General features: G+C 34.4%; 1 protein-coding gene across 1 annotated transcript in view; it reads right to left on the bottom strand.

Annotated features, from left to right (window-relative positions):
• The window catches only part of LOC149800799 (metaxin-1-like), a 45,054-nt gene that overhangs the window by 5,489 nt on the left and 17,466 nt on the right, over window positions 1–22,099 (bottom strand). The window contains exons 4-6 of the mRNA XM_089954793.1: window positions 19,572–19,664; window positions 10,140–10,319; window positions 236–312 (exon numbers count right to left, since the gene is read on the bottom strand). Of these exons, the coding sequence (XP_089810919.1) occupies window positions 236–312; window positions 10,140–10,319; window positions 19,572–19,664 (350 nt within the window). The remainder of the gene's footprint in view (window positions 1–235; window positions 313–10,139; window positions 10,320–19,571; window positions 19,665–22,099) is intronic.

The following is a 22,099-nucleotide window of genomic DNA, read 5'->3' as shown; positions in this document are numbered from 1 at the left end:
AAGCACCAAATAGGATATTTTATGATATGGAACCCCAATAAAATTGATTTTAATTTACCATATAATAGAATTAAGGGAAATAATAAAACTGATTTAGTGGGATCCATGAATATACCTGCATTATAAGGGCTGGGGATGGAGGTATATCATAGGGCTTTAGAGTAGGGGCTAACAAAAGTTTTCAGCTGAAAAAAATGTATTTTTTATTTGACATTGAGACCAACATGTTACTTACAAATCCCCAAAGAAGAAATCTTGGTCTCCCAATTTATAAGACAAATTGTTCAAGCACTCCTTGGCTTCTTTTAAAACCTGAAGAAAGAGAAAAGACCTTGCATAAATAAATCAGAACACAATCTCAAGATTATATGATGTAGATCAAATAAAGCAAACAAGAAATCTATGGCAACAAGGCACATCCACGCGAGTTTTCTTCATACATGTAGATTTGACAAATACATGTATAGTGAAACCTGTATTTGGCAGATATCTCCAAATAAAGAAAATATGCTCACAAAATAAAACATTCATGAACCCTGTTTCCTTATTTCACTAACAGCAGTCCTATCTCATTAACAGTGCACCTGTCCAATATGGACAAAATCTTGTCTCTTAGGTGTCTTTTATATGCAGGTTTCCTTAAAGGTCACCGGCCATACTCCAACATTTTCCTATTTATATCAGATTTGCATTACATGATTAAAAATAGTTATACTCGCACAACAAAAACAAAAAAATTATCAAGTGTAAAGAAGAAATATTAATTTAATTACTCGAATAGAAGTATACAATGCTATTACTTCCCTTTAGTTACGATTTCCCACCTATAGAGGATGCAACCGGAAATGACGTACATTTATCCCTACAAGATGAAGTACATGCTTCTTGTTGTTGAAAAATAAAACACTATAAACTATGGATAGGGAATATTTTAGATGAAACTAATGAAAACTAATTTACTGTTCAGCCTTATATCTGAATGCGTGCATGACGCACTAGATTGTGTCACTTTCAAAACTGTTCCATTGTTTAAATTTATTTTGAAAATTCCCGTTAATACAGGTAAAAAGAATCAATGCTGGCTTCCCTGTGTCGGCAGACTTTATTAAAAGAAAAGATAAAAGAAATCGGCATACTTAAAGAATCCAAAGGAACCAAACTTGACTTCCTTTTGTCGGCCGACTTCAGAAGAAAAAATTGGCACACTAAAAAGATACCAAAGTCAAGTTTATGGGGTTGGTTTGCACTGTAATAAAATAACCTATGTATCTGATATCCTGTTGGTAAGTTTAAACAATGAGTTTATTGCTCCATGCCAGTTGTATTTATCACCCGGGCTTCTATTTGTTTGCCATATGTAATCATAATGGATGTTTGCAGGGCAAATAGTATACACAATAATAACTTGCTTTAATAATGCTTTTGTAACCCATGCTGGCAAAAAGATTATCATTTGCACTCACATTGAATGTATTTTAAAATAATGATTTTTTTTTATTTGCGAGATACCGACTTATAGTTAACCTGGATACAATACAATCTGGGTCAGTTTGCAATGAGTAACTTATAACGTGTAAATGGCAGGTGCCTTCAAGCAATTGGGTGATACTTTCGTCTCATTTGTGATTTTGTTTTTTGACATAAGCGATATACACTACACTAAGGATGCATATGCAAGCCGGCATCCGCTACATACACAAAGTTCTTGGATATATATTTTTTAAAAATAATTTTTGCATGATGAAAAAAGAAGGAACATATGATAACAATGAAAGGTTAATTTCTTTCATTTTATTTTCAAACAAGTGTATGTTTATCAATTTATTTTGTACCATGAGTGTGTGTGTGTGTGTGTGTGTGTGAGGACACAAATTAAACACAAAATTATTTCCTTTCTAATTTGTACTGAATAATGGAGCAAATATGACTGACGATATTGACCAGTAATGACAAGCTTTCAATTTACACGAAGAAACACTAAGACAACTTGAAAAATAAAAACAAACAATAAAATTAACCGGTAAGAGCTTCATATTGCAGCAACTAAATACTGATAAAATGCTCAACATTATCCTCTCTCTCACTCTCTCATGTGTAATCTAGTATGTATTGTATGCAGCTGTGTTACAACGTGAAGCCTAAAATTAAGTATATTTGTTATAATATTTCATGTACACTACCCTTAGCAAAATGTAAATGTATTATGTAGAATATTATTTGTTACGTATTTTTGTTTTATAAATGATTATTGATAATTTGACTGGAAGACTTAAATTGAGAATGTGCAGATGCATATATTTGTTAGCATTAAAAATGTATATAAATATTTTAATTACAACAAGCAAGATATGTCAGTTTGTGTTTTCTCTCATAAATATGTACGTTATGAAGTATGATTATTTTCTTTCAAAGAATATCAAAATAGTTTGTTTAAATTTAGTTTTTTTCCCTAAAACCTATCTTACATAGCATCTACTTTTTTGTTGAAGTAAAAGAAACCTACAAACTATTGTTAAGTTTGGCCGAATTGTATTTCGAGTTGAGCCGAATTGTCTTTGGGCCAAATTCACTATAATCTGGCATAAATGATACAACTTTCCCATCCCTCCCCTATTCGATCCCACAGATTAAATACACTTTTTTTTTCTGGTAAACATCATCACTCTTTTGGTTACATCCATATGCAACACAGTGCACCATATTTGCTGTACAAAAGCACGATTGTACGCTGTATCACATGGACATTTACGTGGGGAAATTAAGCAACTGAATGGCTAGGTTGAATAGAAGGGATAAATGTACGTCATATCCGGTTTTGGCATGTGCAAACTACCAATTGTTTACGGAGATTGCCGAATAATTTTTTCATTTTATAAAGCGGAGTTTTAAGTCTAATTAAACATTTTTATGGTGTGCATACATAACCAATGCGTTTTGTTTATAACTATAATAATATCACACATTTGTACAATATAGGTGGCCGGTGACCTTTAAGGAACCATGCCCAACCCAAGCTTCATCACTCAGGAAGCAGAGCACAACTTTAAACCTCTACATATACAGTACCAGAATTAAGATGAAAAGCATTTTCTTTTAAATCAAAGTGTTTGCATCCAACTACAGTGTGTATAATCTAGGTACCACTGGTGGAGTCATGCCTAGGTAGCACAGTGCAGTGGGATATTCAAATTTGATCAATTTATGAGCTCTGGGATCACCTTCAGCTCCTTAAAGGAATCAACTCCACTGTTCAATCCACTAAATGGCCAGAGATCCCAAATGTGTCTGTGAAACAATGTGATTTAAACCTGGCGAGTGTAGTACAGCCAGTGTCACAGTATGTGTAACTGCGCTACACACAACTGCACCCTACAGTGGTCAATCCACTTTATATTGTTTTTAAATGGCACACAAAGCAAATTTAAGTAATGCTTCAATGAGTTGACAGCTCTCAATCTGAACTTGATAAAACATTTTCTTTAATATAGGTGCTCCCAAATTAGGAAATGTTGAGCCCAACTGAATATTTGTTCCTAAGAAAATATACCAAGCAATTTTCTTCCACATCTTTGTCTAAGAGAACCATTTAATAGGCTTTTTTCTAACAGTAAATTTAGATATTTCATTTCATATTAAAAAGTACTGAAATAAGAATCTGAATATAGTTTGTTGGATACTTATTTCAGTACTGGGCAAGTAGCATTCGATATGTTCCCATGTCATCACCCTTCTTTCTTCAACTGACCAGAATCTGTACCTTGAAAATAAATGCTCACAAGCGATTAAAATAAAGAATGGATTATAATCATCTTTCAGATAAGCCAAGATAATATTTAGCCAAGTTATTAACAGCAAGAGAAAAATGGATGTGTTCAGAAAGGTTTGTATTAGGCTAGTTCTAGGCAATCAATCCTGTCACAATACTAGTGAATCGCAATAAATGACAAAAACTAAGTCAAGATTTCTAGCTTGTCGTGAAATATTCATGCAAAATTCTGTTTCACTCACAGAATAACCTGCCAAATGTGGAGAACCTATTTACAGTTCATTTACTTCAGATTCATACATCTCGTGTTGTAACGCTTACTTACTTGACAATATGTTTTAAATATTCATTTTCTAAGGCAAATATCGTTAACAATTTAATCTTTTCATGACCCCCAGTTTAAAAATTGGAAAATTAAACGCAATGCCAACTTAATGCAAACATCTGTTCACCATACTGAAAATTTCAATGCTGACATGTTTGGTCAAACTGCTTTCCAAGCTAAGAGCACATAACACTTGCAGAACTGAATGCATATCAGGTATCTGGGTGTTGTCATAAGAGTGTGGTGATAGGAAAAATGGAAGGCACTGTTTTGAAAAGACTAAACATGAGCAATTATTTTATGGACAACTTGTAATAGGGTACTTTGTCCTCATATTTATGACAAATAATGTTAAGATTGTGAAATTCTGGGATCAACATTTACCAGAAAAGAATGGGGGAGCATAAATAAGACCTTGTGCTTGAAAGGAATTTAACATTCATTCTCTCATAAAAATGATAGCTGCACTCCTTTCAATTAAAATTCTTGTACTGCACTCATTTCAATAAAAAAGTATTTTATTTTATAAAACAAAAAGAAAGAAGCATACATACACAAGCAAACTGCTACAATTGCAAGAGTCTGACTGGTTGATGTTTGCATTATCAGCATTCTTGTAAATTGCCAAGTTTATTTTCCAATTTCTGTCCCTTTCAAAAATGCATATAACAATGCTTATAACTATTAAAATTCCTTGTAGTGTACATTTTTTAACATCTGAAATAAGTTATTTTTGCCCATATACAGCCTATCAAACTTCCTTGCTCATTGGAACAGAGTTAGTCATGCTTTGTTTTAGACTGGAAGATGTAGAAGTTATCAGTGTTCTTCTAAGATGTTAAAGTTTATTCTTTGATTTATGTATCTTTCTAAGTATCAACTACTTAAGTTCACTCCGGTGTACATTTTCTAATATCCGAAATAAGTTATTAAAGATATTTCTGCCACTTTCATTTATGTCCAGTCCTATGTATTAGAGACTGACCATTTAATTTTACAGGGCATGGGGTGGAAGATTTATTTTATTTTATTTCAAACTAGTTTTTTGTTTACCTGAAGATATTTTCCCCCAACCAATATAACAAATAAAAGTTCTTTCTCCTATCAGAATTGAGAATATTAATGTTTCAAGCTATTTGAATGTGTCAACAAAAAATTAAACCTCACCCGATGTGAAAATTTAATTATTCCTGTTCTATAAAATCGCTTGCACAATTCCTTAAGTTGTAGCTCAACTGATTAAAAATCAAAAGAGTATATGGAATGGTCTGTTGTCCATCATCCATCTGTCTGCTGGCACAAGTTTCCTCCTACACGACTTGGAGGATTGTCATAAACTTCATACATCTCATAGTCTAGTTGGTCCTAATTGAAAAGGGTGGTGCTTGGACCTCCAATATGGTCACCACAGTAGCCATTTTAAGATTCTGCTATTATTTATTCCTCCTGAATGGTCATATCAACATGGGCTTTTCACTTACAGACTTGATGTGATCACATATCATGGCTTCGGTTTGACCAAAGTTGATGTGTGAGAAAGTTTGCCAGTAGCTTGCTGTGGCAAGGTGGTTCTTCACAGTCTTTTTCTCCACCAAATATACTGGCCTCCATGTATGGTCTGTCATGTGTTGAAAATGGCATTAAATGAAGAAAAAAAATTACAAAGAGTTTTTATGATATCTAGTTGGTCCAAAATGAAAATTGTGCTTTTCTTACATTCAGTATGGCCAACTAAGTGATTGATATTAAAATCGTGTTATCACAGAAGAATATTACATGGTTTCAAAACCCAACAATTAAAAAGAAGACGATGGTCTTCTCTTGAATTCCAGTAAACTCTTTGCAGCTTGTACAGATTAGTCACTTCAAGAGACTCTTGCTCACAAATGTCCTGTTATTTATATTAACTTGTAGTGTACATTTTCTGATATATGAAATAACATGTTAAAGTTATTTCTGTCCCTTTCAATAAAAGCCAGATCACTTTATTACCTGTTAAAATTCCCGCCCACATCAGCTCAGGTTGGTTGCTTTGGTGTATCCTTGGGAAAGGCACCTAGTTCTTCTCCATGATATAACCAAAAATGTGTTAAAAGTGCCTATTAAAAAACCCCAAATAAATGTGTACATTTTCTAAATTCTGCAATAATTTATCTACAGACATTATCACTGATTATTTCCAATCATATTTATAATGTAAAAGAAATGTTTTTATTTGTAGTCGAACACTAATATACATAATTTTTTCCTGCAAGCCGTTTGACCTTTTACATATTTATAATGCAATAATTCCTATTTTTGTTATACAGTTGCATGTATCGCTGTGGTATGTTTTGTTTTCTTTAGATTTATTAGTGGTAAGAAACTTATTTTGTCTTTAAATAATTCTGGAAATTGTTTTGGTATTTTGTAAGAAAATCTCAAGCCCACATTAGGAACTTAAGTAGGCAACCTGAATAAAGTTATTTAACAATATTGAAAATATAGGCAAAATACATTTTTCAATAGTGTACATTTTATGCTAAAAAGACTAAAATGACAAATTCTTTTCTCTATTACATAATATTGTCTTGTTTTTAGACATTTATTAAATTTCAGATCTATTTTTTAAAAATGCTTTTGGATTTGTTGTGCCAATAAATTCAAGAAATGACCACTGCTGAATGTTTTCTTCTTTCTTTCCTTTTTCTACACCTTTAATTTGCAACTCGGATACATGGGAGATAACTCTCAACATTTCAGACCAACTTCTTGTTATTTTATGATAAATTGTTGTAGTTATACCCCTGACTGCTCATTTACAATTTATATAAAAAAGAAGGCTAGAAATGTGAAAATATATAGTGCACTGTCTACTTCTAAACATTATCATTAAATAATAATATGTCAGTAACAGAGATACTCTTATCTTTAACCCCAATTTCCCCGAGTGCAGCCATTAACAAATTTTATGATGTATCAGCCATGATGACATTGAAAGGAACATAGATACTACACAATCCACCAAAACAATATGTCATTTTGTTTATATTTTATCTCTGCTTGTTTACTCTTAAACAGTGACATGGATAGTGATGGAAAACATAACAAAGTGGAGGTAGTTCATATTCTGTTATTGTATGCTCAAATAATTGTTCATGTTTGATACCATTTAAATTTTTGTCTATGCCAACAGGTTGGCATGCAAGATTTTAAATTCATGATTTCCAATCTAGCAGATGAGTTGAACTCACTCACAATATCACTTCCACGACAAATAATTAGAGACCATTGCCTGGAAACTTCAGAGAAAATTACTCTGGACTATATGTATTTTTGAATGTTCAGAAGCATTTATTGTGGCCAACTCATCTCAGATCTTGAAAGCAGAGGTGTGACTTACAGCGATTATAAATCACAAAACACTGTCAATATATGGTAGGATTATCATATAGGCAAATTATATTTATTTCAAGGGAATTTGGTGGATGGGCAATTGATAAATTGATAGCTGAAAAAAAAACAACAATTTTTAAATAACCTTCTCCCTGAGTTTTATTAATATAGATACAATTATTTTCTGGGAAGGACTAGTGAAGATTCAGCAGGAATAGTAAATTTTTCAATCTACTAGTCCTTCTTGCAACAAGTAAATTTATGTTATATTCTACACCTGAAGAAACTCATATTTTTTTCTTACAGGTTAGTTATTTTTTTAAACACGACTTAAGGTTGAACAGGAGCTAGCACATAAAATGACCAAGTCAGGAATTTAAATAAATGACATCAACATAAAAAACATTATTAAAAGCTCAGAACATAAAACATAATTATATAAATTTAGAATCAGACACAAACATGTTTTGAAAGTCATCCAGAACAGTAAGTGATTTTCTTACATTGCATCAACTATGTGTGACATTATTTACTCTGCATAAAATGTATGTAGTTTTGTAATAATTTTCATCATACTTTACATTCACAAGCTTCTGGTCATCTGCACCAATCCATACAAGTTTACATTTCCTAACACCAGTACAAATCACTGTCATCTTTATTTGCATACAGAACCTTCTATACCCTTTCTTCTTAACAGTTGGCCTGTCATCGCCACTCTTTTGGACATCATATTTTTTGTTTGAAATATAGCTCATCCAGTTTAATCCAGTTAGCAGACACTGAACATTTTAATTTCAGGCAGCATTTCTTCATTTAAAATTCTATCTGGGCTAACTGTAAAACCAGTTGTCCAACAAGAAACATTCATTCCTTTTTCAATAATAACAATAGGAATTAGAATCCTTTATGGATATTTTTACACACTGATTTACATTGTTTACAATCTCTTTCACTAGTGATAAGATGGACACTATTGCTATGCACCTAGCAAGCGGTATCAGTAAAATGGATGATAATTAGAAAACAATGTCTTCACCTTTCCAGGTTACGCTGCAGTGCTAATAACTACTTCATGTCACATCATTTAATATCAAAAATATCACACAACAGAGATTCTGATCATTTGTAATAAAATACTGTAGCTACAAATACCCAAATTAATTTTTGTTTGGTAGTGTCATTTTAATGGCACTTTTAACACATTATTGGCTATATCATGCCTAGGAAATGTGAGTCAAGTGCTTGTCCAAGCAGATGCCCCAGGCTGGCCTTAGTCAGGCAATGAAATTATGACCCTTGCCACCTCTACACTATGACAAAATTAGCCACTACCGCTCACCCAAGTAAGAAAAATCTGCAAATAGACTAAACACTTCCAAACAATTGTAACATTTATGCCTATAATCAAGGGAATTTCAGTTTGGTAGCACACAAATATATCTACATATACAAGTTATAATGGAATTAATATAAATGTTTGAAAGATCACAAATGACACATGAGTCAGCAATACAAAGTCAGATTTTTCAGCTTTTCATGTAGTACATTTATGCTTATTGGTAAAAGAGGCTTTAGTACTTCTTGCATATTGCAGCTACGGTGTCTCTGAAGTAATAGACCTAGGCAAATTATCCAACATATCAACATGATGACTGACAGGCCTTTCCTGCACAAATACTTGTGGCACTCTTTAAGTTGTGTGTACAGTAAATACCACACCCACCGTGAACAATTCACATTTAACATGCTACATGTATCAAATGTGCATACATTTTCACCCTCATCTTAACATTTTCCTAAAGTTTTGTTACTTGAAAATTTCAAACCAATTTAATTGCAACATTATATACTGGTCCATTATCTCTTCTAGGTTCAAAATGACAAGCTTATGAACTGAAAGTCTATGGACACCTGTATAGTGTCAAGTAAATTGGATGTTGTTCGCAAAAAATGACATTATAGAATGATTGTGTTCTGCAACTTTTACGATTTTCCAAGTGGGAATGTCAATGATTTTTTTTTTATATTCAGCAAGGCTGTACCAGAGGTGTAGATCCCACAAACACAAGTTCAGAAGTGTTACAAGAGACTATTGCAGTGAAGGCAAACATTATCCTTAACTAAAACAGTTTGTAAAGTACACTCAGACCTTAATTACCTTCAGTACAGTTGAAAAAACTGAAGTTCCAAACCCCTCTGAGCTCAAAGGCTTCTTGCTATATCTCTCAACTTGATACAATCTTTTGGGTTTGTTTTGCTTAATTTTTTTGTGGTCAATTACATGTGGCAGCAGCAATCATGTGGCTACAAGACATACTTTAATGAACACCATAATGTCCAATAAAGATAACTGTTGCCCCTGCTACTTTTTCCCCAAAGAATCAAGAGTTTTCCTTTTTACTTCTATGCTGTTTAAACTTGTTAAGAAGCCTATTGTCCCTTTTATCTCCAGGGTGCTTTTTGTTTGTTGGACATCTTTTCTGGGAGATGCTACATGCACCACCTTGATGGTGAAGAACTTTGCTTGGAAATGAAATAGGGAACAGATGGATGAACAGACAGACAACATGAAACATAATATGCACAGCCTTATAAAAATTGTACAGCTATTTTTCTTTTAAGCCTCAGATTGCAACAATTTTCTGAAAAGCAAAGTTTGTACATTCTCACCTTGGCTTCCACTTCCCAGTCCTCGATATCATCACCCCCTTTCTGATGATACACTCTGCAAGAAGCATGTCGCTGCCACTTTCCAGGGACATAGTAATTCAGTGGGAAGGGGGATGCTTTGGCATACCATGGTCGGGTCAAATCAACGTAAGTCTTACTGTCAATCCACCATGAATATAACTGAAGAATGGGAAATGGTAAGATGGCACAAATTTCAAACAGAACATTATAGAGGGAAACTATAATCTAGTCTTAATCTATTCTCAACCAACCAATCTTCTCACATGGCTTCACAAAATTTTGGCTTTCCCAAAATCTCGTAAAGCAATCTAATGGCTGAGATGGAATGAGGAAACATATGACTGTGATAATGAGATGAATCATGATTCATATTTCACATATGCATAGCAACTGCATTTAATCCATGGATAATGTTGAGTTGATGTTATTCTGCGATCCACCTGTCGGAAAATACAGGCACCATAAAAATCTTCATATTTAAAAAAATCCAAAATTACATTCCAATGCATGGAGAATCAAATATAAATTCACATTAAATCCATATTAACAAACAGTAATTTTAATGCCTGGTTATTATTTCAAATAATTATTCACCAGTGAAATTGATTTCTTGATCTGCAATCACTACATGTGTGGTTGTGCATTTTACATCCCCCATAATGGAGGATTAGACACTACTTTTTCAGACAATAGTTTGAAAGAATTTTGCTTTACATAAAGTGATATTATCTTTGAATGTTCTTGTGATGAAGATGTTTCATCAAAAATAATTTAAAGGAATGTCTCTTGAATCACTGTCAGCACTTATAACATAATGAAAAGAGGCTCAATGCACCTACATTCACACCACATACATTAAAAATAACATGGCCTTTAAAGTGTTTGTATATCAATACTAATCAAATTGTGATCAGCCCCTGGCGCAAAAGAGAGAGAGAGAGAGGGAAACAATTTTATAGTCATTAGTAATGTTAATTAAAGCAGAATAATGACTTAGATCAACTATAAATATATTAAAATATTTTAATTACCTCTTGTTGGTTTGTCATTTCACTTAAGGTAGTTTCTATTCCACAATAATTTCCATGTGTTGGTAAGTGAATGGCTCAGCATTCAGTGTTCAAGAATTTAACCATGTGCTCTATTTTTTCATTAAAACCATCTGTCATGTTTAAATCATAAGTGTATCTTATACTGATTTTATCAATGTGAATAAAAATAGAAACTCAAAAAAGAAAACAATCAACTTATCAATATGCAAAGGTGATTGTGAATAGCCCAAAAGGCACAGAACTACATTTTGCAGCGGACACTCTCAGCAGGAATGTGAGAAGTTCATTCACATAGTCAATACACAGTTGCCTGTTTCTTTATTACCCTAATTGCAAGCCACCCACAAAGTTTGGTCAAGTAACTTAATCTAGAACAATAAATATTCTAGAAAACAAGCTTTTCTTTGAAAGACAGCAACCTTGACGTTTAGCTTCCAATTGAATAGGTTTTTTTGTACCCAAGCAATCCACAAATTCTAGAAACTGTAGATGATGGAGGTTAAGTTATTATGTGGAAACCATTTTTCTTCTTTCAGTCACACTGACCTTAACCTTTGACCATTTGATCCTGAAATTGAGTCAGTTCTTCCTGACGCCAAGTGCAAGTCATCCATAAAGTTTGGAAATTGTAGACGGTGCAAACTTACATTACTGTGAAGCATAACATGCTTGTGTGATTTGGATTTTTAACATAGTTTTTAAAAAAAATCAGTCATATCGCTACGATATCTGCAGTGTGACAGTTTATAGTGATGTCCAGCACTGGGGCATCATGCCACAGATATGTAGCATGATGTCCCACCCTGTCACATTATCCTGACACCAGGCCAACCAGTCCTAACACTGACCTCTTAATGCTGAGCACCAAGTGAGGCAGCTGTTAGTACCATTTTTATAAGTCTTTGGTATGACTCGTCGGGGATCGAACCCATGACCTCCCGCATCCAAGGTGGATGCTCTAGCCACTAGGCCACCGGAGCGATCGCAGCATAACAAAACATTCATAATACACTAATGATATCATAATACACTCTGCAAACAAATAATTTTCAAGAATATTCTTGATGGCAAGAAAGCTACTGGAATAAAACATTTCATACATTTCATGAAACTAAAAATCTCTTGATGCTTACTGTGAATTAATGGACTCCTCAAAAATATGTCTGTGTTTCCGCCAAAGAAAAAAAGGCACTGCCTTCCAATAATAGTGCAACATCATCATTAAGATATAAAGAATAATTTGAATGTTGTACAATAGCTACAGAAAAGAAGATGATGACCTACAGTCTCAAGATGAGCACAAGAAGTGCATGAATATGAGTTTGTAATATTTTTTTTTAACAAATCAAAATTAAATGAGCATCCCTTTCTGAGCCTAGCAAACAGATCTGTGCTTGGCAAGTGCTATGAAGAAATAAAACAAATATATAATTCAATATTTAAGTAATGTTTTAATATGTTTAGGGACAGAAATGATCTGATATGGTCAGGGAAAATATTTCACTTTCTCACAACTGTTGGCAACAAAGCAAATTGATGCAAACTGAGGTAAATAAAACAAGGAATCTGTAAATTATTACTTGGTGATAGGTTAATTGACTTGCATTGTTAGGAACTAATATCCAGAGATAACATATGGCACCATTATGAACCATTTTTTAAATATTCCTCCTTCAACTAGGACTAGAATTGAAAAGATTGTAGTCTGACTCCTTAATCTCAGCCAACATACAGAATATCTTTTGAATTGGACATAGACTACTGGACATCAGAGATAGGTGGGGGTGAATCTTTGCAAGAGTAGTAAGTATTACATAAATATATTTTTACCCCACCACCCCTACATTTTAATTACAGTAACAGATTACCTGCTCCTACCGAATTACTGAATTTACCAGTTAAGAGGGAGACTGATTGCCTCAAACATACTGGTACAGAAAACAATCTGACTTTATCCTTATGGTAGAAGTTCACTACAGTAGGCTGGTAGAATGATGGACCACATGCAGTGCTATCACTACAGGACTGAATAAAAAAACTCCTTTACTATGGTGCACCAAAGATCGAAGGTAACTAACAGGAAAAGAAGGCAGTGTGAGACCATAACATGGCAGTTTTCATAAATCATCCAAAACAGAGTCATTCAAATAAGCCAAAATTAATTAAAAGCCCTAACTTCACGTAATTTAATTCTCAGGAAAGGTATATTTCAGTGTGGGACTGATAAGTACTCTTGAAAGCGATGACTAGCCATCTAGAAATGGTGCTTCCAAAATATCAGATGAACCCTTGAGAGGGAGAAACAGATGATTCTGACCCTTTTTTCATCCTTTTTAGGAAGCCAAATAAAATCTTAAAGCCCTAAATGGGCAAAGAAGCCTATCTTGATCATCCCCAGCACAGATATAACTAAGAATGGGGATCTCAATAGGAAGTGGAGCCACTGATAGTAGCTGATTCCTTTCTCAGAGCCTCTGTTGACAAAGAGAAATTAATTATAGTTACTGCTGAACCATACACCTTTTCTCATTGAAATGGTATGAAGGACACGCCTTCTCACTGATGCTAAGGAAAACAGTCTTGTGGGTAAGTTTCCTGAAGGAAATTTCACTCATTGGTTCATGTGGGGTCTTAGACACACCCAAAAATTACATGAAAGATCCTATCTACATGTTATTGAGCAAGCTATTGGTGTCTGAAGCTGAAAATACCTAATGTGATAAGAAAGCTGAGGATCTCATCCAATGGCAGAACACCAAAAGAACTTGAAAGTGTTCAGGCTGCCCTACAGTCTTTAATGGAGGACAAAGAACATTCTCTTTCCTTAAAAAACAAGAGAAATCTGCAACTGACAAGGGGGCATCAATGTTTTTCCAACAAAAGAAGCACGACTTACAGAAGATTTTCCAATTCGAATCACTTTGTATGTAGCTTTCCTCCTAGCTTGATGATACAGTTGGCAACCTGGTCCTTTACGATTGATCACTTGAAAAGAGACAAGCATGAAGGAGTAGAATCTGGGATGTTGTTGAGACAAACCCTGTGTAGCAACACCTGGTTCCTGCTCTGTCGTAACCTCCTGGGCTTTTCTAACAACAGTTGAGTAGAACATTGAAGCACAGACACTGGGATTATAGTGGGTTAACAGGATGAACTGAAAAGTGGAAATCTGGACTTGTTGGAGCACCTGCAGAATTATTCTGAAAGATGGGAAGTTGTACATGTACAGACAATTCCACTTTAGACAGAAGTGTCCATCACTCAGGCACTCTGACTGGAACTGGATAAACATAACAAGCAAGCTTTTCATTCAGTCTTGTTGAAAACAAGTCCACTAAAGTTCTCCCTTATAGTGCAGACACAATTCTGTGAGGTCCACTCAGTCCTGACTTGACCAGATGTTAGCCAGGATATTTCTTTTGCCTGGAATATGGCAGACCTGGAAACTTATTTCCTCCATGACTGCCTATCAGAGGAGGTTCCAGACTTCCACACAAACGGAAGGAGCATGTGTATCTCCCTGATGCCAGAGGTAAGCTACTACTGTAAAACAACAATGTCATATGGGTCTTTCTGAAATTGTTTATATGAAGAGTTGCTTCTTCCCAAGACCAAAATCCCTTAAGAACTAGCTCCAAGTAAGCACCACATCTTGAATCTGATATGTCAGAGTACAGGAAGGTGTGGGTTTTGAGGTCATGAATTGGGACTTGGGTCAGGAATTTGACCTGATTTACCCAGCAACATGGGTGGATGTGAAAGTCAGATATCAGGGAGATCCAAGCTGATAGAAGATCCTTGCTGTCTCCAGTTTGCTGGAAGCAGGAAGTGGAGTTGGTGCAAATAAAGTCTCCTTATGTAACATCCACGTTCAGAATTCTGAGACAGATGTAAGGGATTAGGTTTTGGCCAAAGATCTGTTCAAAGGGACAGGATTTGGTCAATACTATCTGGAGGAACACAGACCCTTCCAAAGCTGGTGAGGAACTTTGTCCCCACACATACCAAGTTCTTAGAAGGAATGACAGCTGACTTCTTGTAGTTGGGGATATGATTGAGACTAGCCACCGTTGAGAAATTCAGGGATATGTCCTTCAGAAGAGCATTTCTGAAGACATTCTGCATGAACCAGGCATTGAAATACTGGAGGATGAGGATTCCTAAAGAACACTAGTGGGCTGCTAATGTCCCCATCACCCTGGTAAAGGATCTGAGGTTAGCGGCAATGCTGAATGGAAGAGCTCAAAATGAAATACCTCCTGCTGAGAAAAAGGGAAGATGAGAGATTTTCTAGGTATCCATCCTTAAGATTCATGGCCTTTACAACTACCTAATGAACCAAATGGAGAAGGTAGCTCTGAAGGTTGCTTGTGAGATTGATGAGGCCTTGACAACTACCTCACCTAATGAACCAAGAGCAGAAGGAAGCTCTGAAGGTTGCTTGTGAGACTGATGAGGATTTTACAACCACCTCACCTAATGAACCAAGAGCAGAAGGTAGCTCTGAAGGTTGCTTGTGATACTGATGAGGCCTTTACAACTACCTCACCTAATGAACCAAGAGTAGAAGGTAGCTCTGAAGGTTGATTGTGAGACTGATGAGACAGTGCCTGCTTTAAGAATTTCTGATAAGGGCCAAAAAGCCATCAATGTGTGCATGTTTTTGACCAGATCTGATGGGCTAGAGTTCCTGCCAAAAGATATCTGTAGCTGGTCCCTCAAATCCTGTGATACTATGGAGGGGATCAGACATCTTAAAAGAATCTCTGCCTGCAGCCATTAAAAGGTCCTTGTTGTGGTCCAGCAAGACCTTGCATTTCTTCACAGTGACAGCACTACAGAGATGAGGAAGCTCAACCAAAAGCACCCTTGACATGGAAAGTGCATGATGTGAAGTCTTAATTATGGCCTGCAGCAAGCCATGAAGCACTGCTGGAGAAAATGATTCTTCCACCAAGACAGCGAAGGAAGCCACTGAAAAGAGATTGTCATGTGAGGCAATTGTCACTAGGCTGCAAATCTTAAGCTCCAGGGCCTCTAAGATTTTTAACATGAAGTGAGCCCAGACTCCAGTCAATATCCCCTCTTGGGATGCATAAACATTCAAGGGGTTCAGCTTAAAAGGCATAGCTGGACAATGAACTTAATAACTGAAGGCAGAAACCAGTGACTGAAAGGTACAAAGAGAATGGCCCTTCCACTGCTTGGCAAACTGTTTGGAATTAGAAAAACTTCTGCATGAGCTTCAAATCATCACCTGATGATACTGTATGTATTGAATCTGCTAACCATACTGCAAAAGTGAATGGAAAAACTGGGTGAGAAAAATAATTTATGTTGGTGTTCATACATAGACAAGAAAATCCCAATCATAGGAAAAGCCTCATGGGGAGACAAATAATGTAACTCCTTGACTGAGATTTCCTGTCCCATAGCAACCCCAACATATATTCTGTTAATCTCTGTCATTAGGACACTGACCATGAAAAAGCAGTGCTCGTCCCTAACCAGTAGGCAGGGTCAGGGATCCTTTGCCCTTGGGTTAGCTCTAAAAAGTGTGTGTGTGTGTGTGTGTGTGCATACATGTGTGCATTCACCAACATAGAAAGATAATCAGACTCCTTGGAAATAGAGTGGGTCATCCAGGGAGGAGGAACCCAAACACACTTGGCAATACGACTGACTTTAAGTGGACATGTCACCATCCAGGTCAACAGTCCTCATACCTGTAGTGGTATTGATGGGTGGTTTGAGATCTGAACTTGCTAATTCATGAAACACTGAAATTATTACAAACAGATGTGTCTACAGCGCTTATGAACCTTTTTTACACACTTGACGGTATTTCTTGCAGCTTTTAAGTTAAGCGACCTATTGTTCTGTACAACAGCACATAACCTGCTGTTCAATCAATATCAAGGAAGTAATCAGATGTGACTTTTTTTGAAATGGTCATTTTAATATAAAACTTGATCATCTCTGAATTTGCCATATGACTATCAAATGATGAATATCTCATCATGTGACTATTTTCATGTTTCAATAAAGTGTCAGATGACAAGATGGACAGATAAGGATTAATTTTGTGTTCTGAGCAATTTGGGCTATAATATAAAACTGATCCATCCATGTTATAATCTGATATAATGATGAACCATGAAAACAGTCACAAGATGAGATATCACACAATTGTCTCATGGCAAATCTACAGATACTCAAGTCATGTGATCAAAACAATGAATTGGAATTAGTTACTTGATATTGACTGAACAGCTAATTATCTGCCAATATAGCCTATTAATTTGAAATGGAAACTGGAAGTAGGAATGTGTTATTCAACATGGATTTACAGGTCGTCAAACATTGGATTTACTGCCAAAATAAGCTTTACAGATCAAAAAAGGCCCCTTTAACTGACCATTAACTCAAGAGCCACAGGAAATACCAATGTCTATAAACAGTGCACTGATGTGTTGCAGCCAGATTTGTCTGCAATGATTTCAATATCATATAAAAAGATTAGATCAGACCTCAAACTACTCATCAATAGCAATACAGTTTTGAGGCCTGATGAGACAGATAGATCACCAACATATATTACTATATGATAATCAATATTATTATATGCAGTTCTTGTAGAGAGTTGCATAATAAGAAAAGATAGGTGCAGCTGTGATCCATGTATAAGTCTCAAAAAGCATTCTGATAACATTATGAAAGATTTGCTTTGCCCAGTATGTCTGAGTATTAATTTCATCCAAGTAAATGGAAGTGCAGTAACTAATTTGATAACTAATTTGATAAGAAAATGTCTAAGAGCTTTACAGTGTTTACATTCTAACAGCTGTTTGATATGTCCATGTATACAGTACCTATCGCTGGAAAGACGATTTATGAAAAAAATCATTTTTAAAACTACTATATTTGGATCTGAATCTCACACAATGGGCTTGAAGAGACACATACACCAAATTAAAGGGAAAAGTTCTTTTAATAATACCCCGAGATATACAGGATCTTCTTTAAATAGCCAGTATAACCAGCAAAGAGAATGGAGGAAATTCTTTTTCTTTAAAAATCTAAACCTGTGAAATATACAAAACTGTAGAGCGCCACCTAACTTGTATAGAAGAAACAGTTATAACTTCTTTTCTCTGATCCAAAACTAGGCAAACTGTATTATAAACATCTAATAAATAATGGGTTGTTAAGTTCTATGTGTAATGGCTGATTGATCTGGTGCAATTAAATTGTGCTGAACAATATAACTATACAAATATTTAAAGACACACTTTTAAAATACACTGGACAAAACATACAGCAGTAATACTGCTTCTAAGTTTTTGGTCACTGACAGGATCTTTCAATCAATGCTACTACCCATGAAGTACCAATTACTGTTATGCATCAGCTGCCTACACAACTCAGATTTCCCTGGTCAGATTTCCATATTTTCTTTAAAAAAAACAAGTCAGGTAAAAAGATATGAAAGTCCTCATTCTAAACGAAAAGTACAGTAATCTCTGCAAATTGCATCTAATACACCTTTTCTTAAAATACTGAGATTTTAAATACCAGAATTTGATTACTAGTAATTAATGCTCAAAATCTGGACTTCTGTTAGCAGGTTCCTCTACAATCTTTTCCAGATCAAATGAATCAATATGTTGTTGATGTGCCTGACTGTTCTGTGTCAGATTTCTTCATTAAAGTCACCTAATATTAAGATTAAGATGTATTTAAATACTTCCCCAATTGGCTCAACTGACATTTCAACTTAGTTCCAATCAGGAGATCTAGGCTGTATGTAAAAAGTTCCCACCAGGAGATTCCTTTTACTAGCACATCGAATTACCTCTAAAACCGGAAATTGTGAATTGGTTTTTTGAATAAAGAAAATATGATTTAAAACTATCAAACCACCCCATGGAAATTTGTCACATGAAAATAAGATTAAAAATTGCTTTAGCACTTTTATCAACTGATCGGTCATGGCATGAGTCACTGATCATAAAAACAAAACAAATTCCAAGTTGTAATGCAATGAAGTTAATTTTGCTCAATAAACTTTGCACATCTGTTCATTTATATGACACACATTGAAATTCCTATTGCTAAAATTTTCATGACATTGTATGGGATGGGTATGATCATCACTTTGGACAGGTGAAGATCCGTGCAACCAATTTTACCTGAATACAGATCCTAATGAAACAAAGTATCAAATTAAGAACTACTTTGTTTGTTGTTTTCCTTGAATCATGAGTTAATATAGTTTTCACATTTCATATTGACATATGTATTTGTTCTAGATTTCAACATCTGGATTAAAGCAATGTTTTCTCTGAAGCACACTCACCAAAGCAGGTTGTAACTTTTCACTCAGTAAGGCACAGAATGCTATAACATCAGCACCTTCCTTCTCGGTAAGATTAGAGTCTGCACCCCAACCCTGTAAATAAAATGGGCTCAATGTGAAACTGAAAAGGATATGAAGCAATGTGAAACTGAAAAGGAAATGCAGCAATGTGAAACTGAAAAGGATATGCAGCAATGCCAAAAGTTCATAAGTTCATATCTTATCTTCAAATCAAAGTATTTAGAATACAGATGACTTAGAGGGTTAAGGTAATACTACATTAAACAGGATCAAGGAAATGAATATAAACAGTAAGATAAGAGTATTCAGAATACAGATGACTTGGAGGGTTGAGATAATACTACATTAAACAGGATCAAAGGAATGAATATAAACAGTGAGATACTGATAACTATGTTGTTTTTTATAAGGATCATAAGAAAACACAAATATCCCTCTAAATACAAATTATCTTAATGTTTGAAGTCTTTTATTCTATTTATCTCTCTACACAGAACTATAAAAAAAAGTATATAACATATTTTGTGAAAAATATTTACGTAATGATTTTTGATAATTAGTATCCATTGACATGATTTTGTGTTGTTTGTCACGCTACATAACAGCTGTCAAAATACATCAAGGGAAATAATCACTCTAATTAATCATTTTCTTTCAGGCTTAGAATTTGAGTTATGGCTAAATTGCTAAATCTAGAATGTGCCTTATTATTTGAAACAAAAAACTAATGTCACAGAGAACCAATGGTATGGCATAGGTTCTATAGGATGAGATTACTTCAAACCAAAAAGACACATGGAAAAAGTCCCTCCACCCAATCCATAGGTGACATTACTAGGTTTTCAAATTATTAATCAAGAGAGCTGACAATATTCAGATTTTAAAAAAAAATTAAATGTGAACAAATTCATGTTTTAATCTAAATTTCAGTATTTTACACCAAGCATATTCTCAACCTATGAATCTTAAAAAAAGTATTTAAAAATCCAGTCCCTCTCTATCAGAGACACAACCCAGAAGATCCTAGCACCAATGTTTTAAAAAAAATCTAGGCTGCTTATCTTATTTGGATAAAACATTTTCTAAAATAAACAGTACAATCAGAATGTATCTTCCATTAAGCCAATACATACCTGTACTGAATCAGTAATTAAGTATCCATTAGTATAATTCAAATATTTATCAATTCTTTCTACATTCTGGGTCAAAACAATGTGCATAAACAGTTATTTTCCTCATGAATTATTTGTATCCTTTCTGCCATTTTCCACCTATTATATAGTTTGGTCTAATGGTTTCGTTTTGGTGTACCTTGTTTTTACCTTGAAAAAAATACCCTATCTAAATACCTTATCTGTACCAGTCATTACTTTTCAAACTTTTATCTCGTAAAATTAAGATTTTCTGGAAGCTAATCAATATACTGTATTTCAAAATGCGAAATTTTCACCAAATAATCCAAATTCTGAAACATCAGGAGTGATTGTCATCTTCATTCTACCGGCATTGTGAAAAGAGTTCATTTCCAAACTGTACAATCTAGTAGAGCAACAGCATGAATGTATTATATCTAGTCTTAAGACATGAAAAGCTGGTACATGTAAGCATGTAGATAAAATACTGTATTTGGTATTCATTAGGTTGTATGAACATATCCTAAAATCTTGAATAGTCTTGACAATAAGATCCTAAAAACAGGATGCCCAAGATCCAAGTACAGATTCCTGACATAATGGTACATGGTTGCACTTACCGTAGGTAAGGACAACAGACAAACTAAAACTTTTTCCACACAAAAAACAGAGAGAAACACACATGCTTTCAAAGTGCAAACCTAGCGAATACTACATCTGCATATTACCATATCATTAATATCATTAATAAAGAACTGTTGAGTAAATTTTACATCAGTTTAGATTTTTAAATAAAAAGAAGAAAAAAATGTGGAGATGACTTCTTAAGGAAAATTATGATAAAAATATTGGTAGACAGAAATCAATAATGCAACCTTGACACATTGTACCAACCTGGTCAGATATAAGTAAACAGAAGCTAAATCTAACTGTATAAAATCAAAGTATTTAGACTGTATACACTTTAAATGTGTGATATTGTATTTAAAATAATATTAATTTATATCTTAGAGAAAAAAAGAAAAGAAAAAAGATAATTTACCTAAAACACCTTTCCCAAATATATTCATTAACCAAAATTTTAGAACAAATTTCTTGTGAGGCAGTGCATGTCAACTGATTTGTTAAACTAGCTCTGAGCAAGTAAAAATACATGATATTTTATACATATTTTAGCTTAAGGTAATCAGGCAGCTATGGGCACCACACACACACACACACACAGACACACACACACACACATTTGTCCCATGCTGTTTTTTTTAAAAGATTTAAAATCTAAAATATAATGTGATCTCCTCTGGCACTTATAACACTCAGTTTAAATGCAAGTTTTAAAATGACATTGTTTAGCCATTGTTTATCTGCCAAACT

Source organism: Sinohyriopsis cumingii, chromosome 4, assembly GCF_028554795.1.
Source record: "Sinohyriopsis cumingii isolate HCF-2022 chromosome 4, ASM2855479v2, whole genome shotgun sequence".
Taxonomy (NCBI): domain Eukaryota; kingdom Metazoa; phylum Mollusca; class Bivalvia; order Unionida; family Unionidae; genus Sinohyriopsis; species Sinohyriopsis cumingii.
The sequence above is the reverse complement of the archived record's forward strand: the minus strand, read 5'-3'. Positions and strand labels throughout refer to the sequence as shown.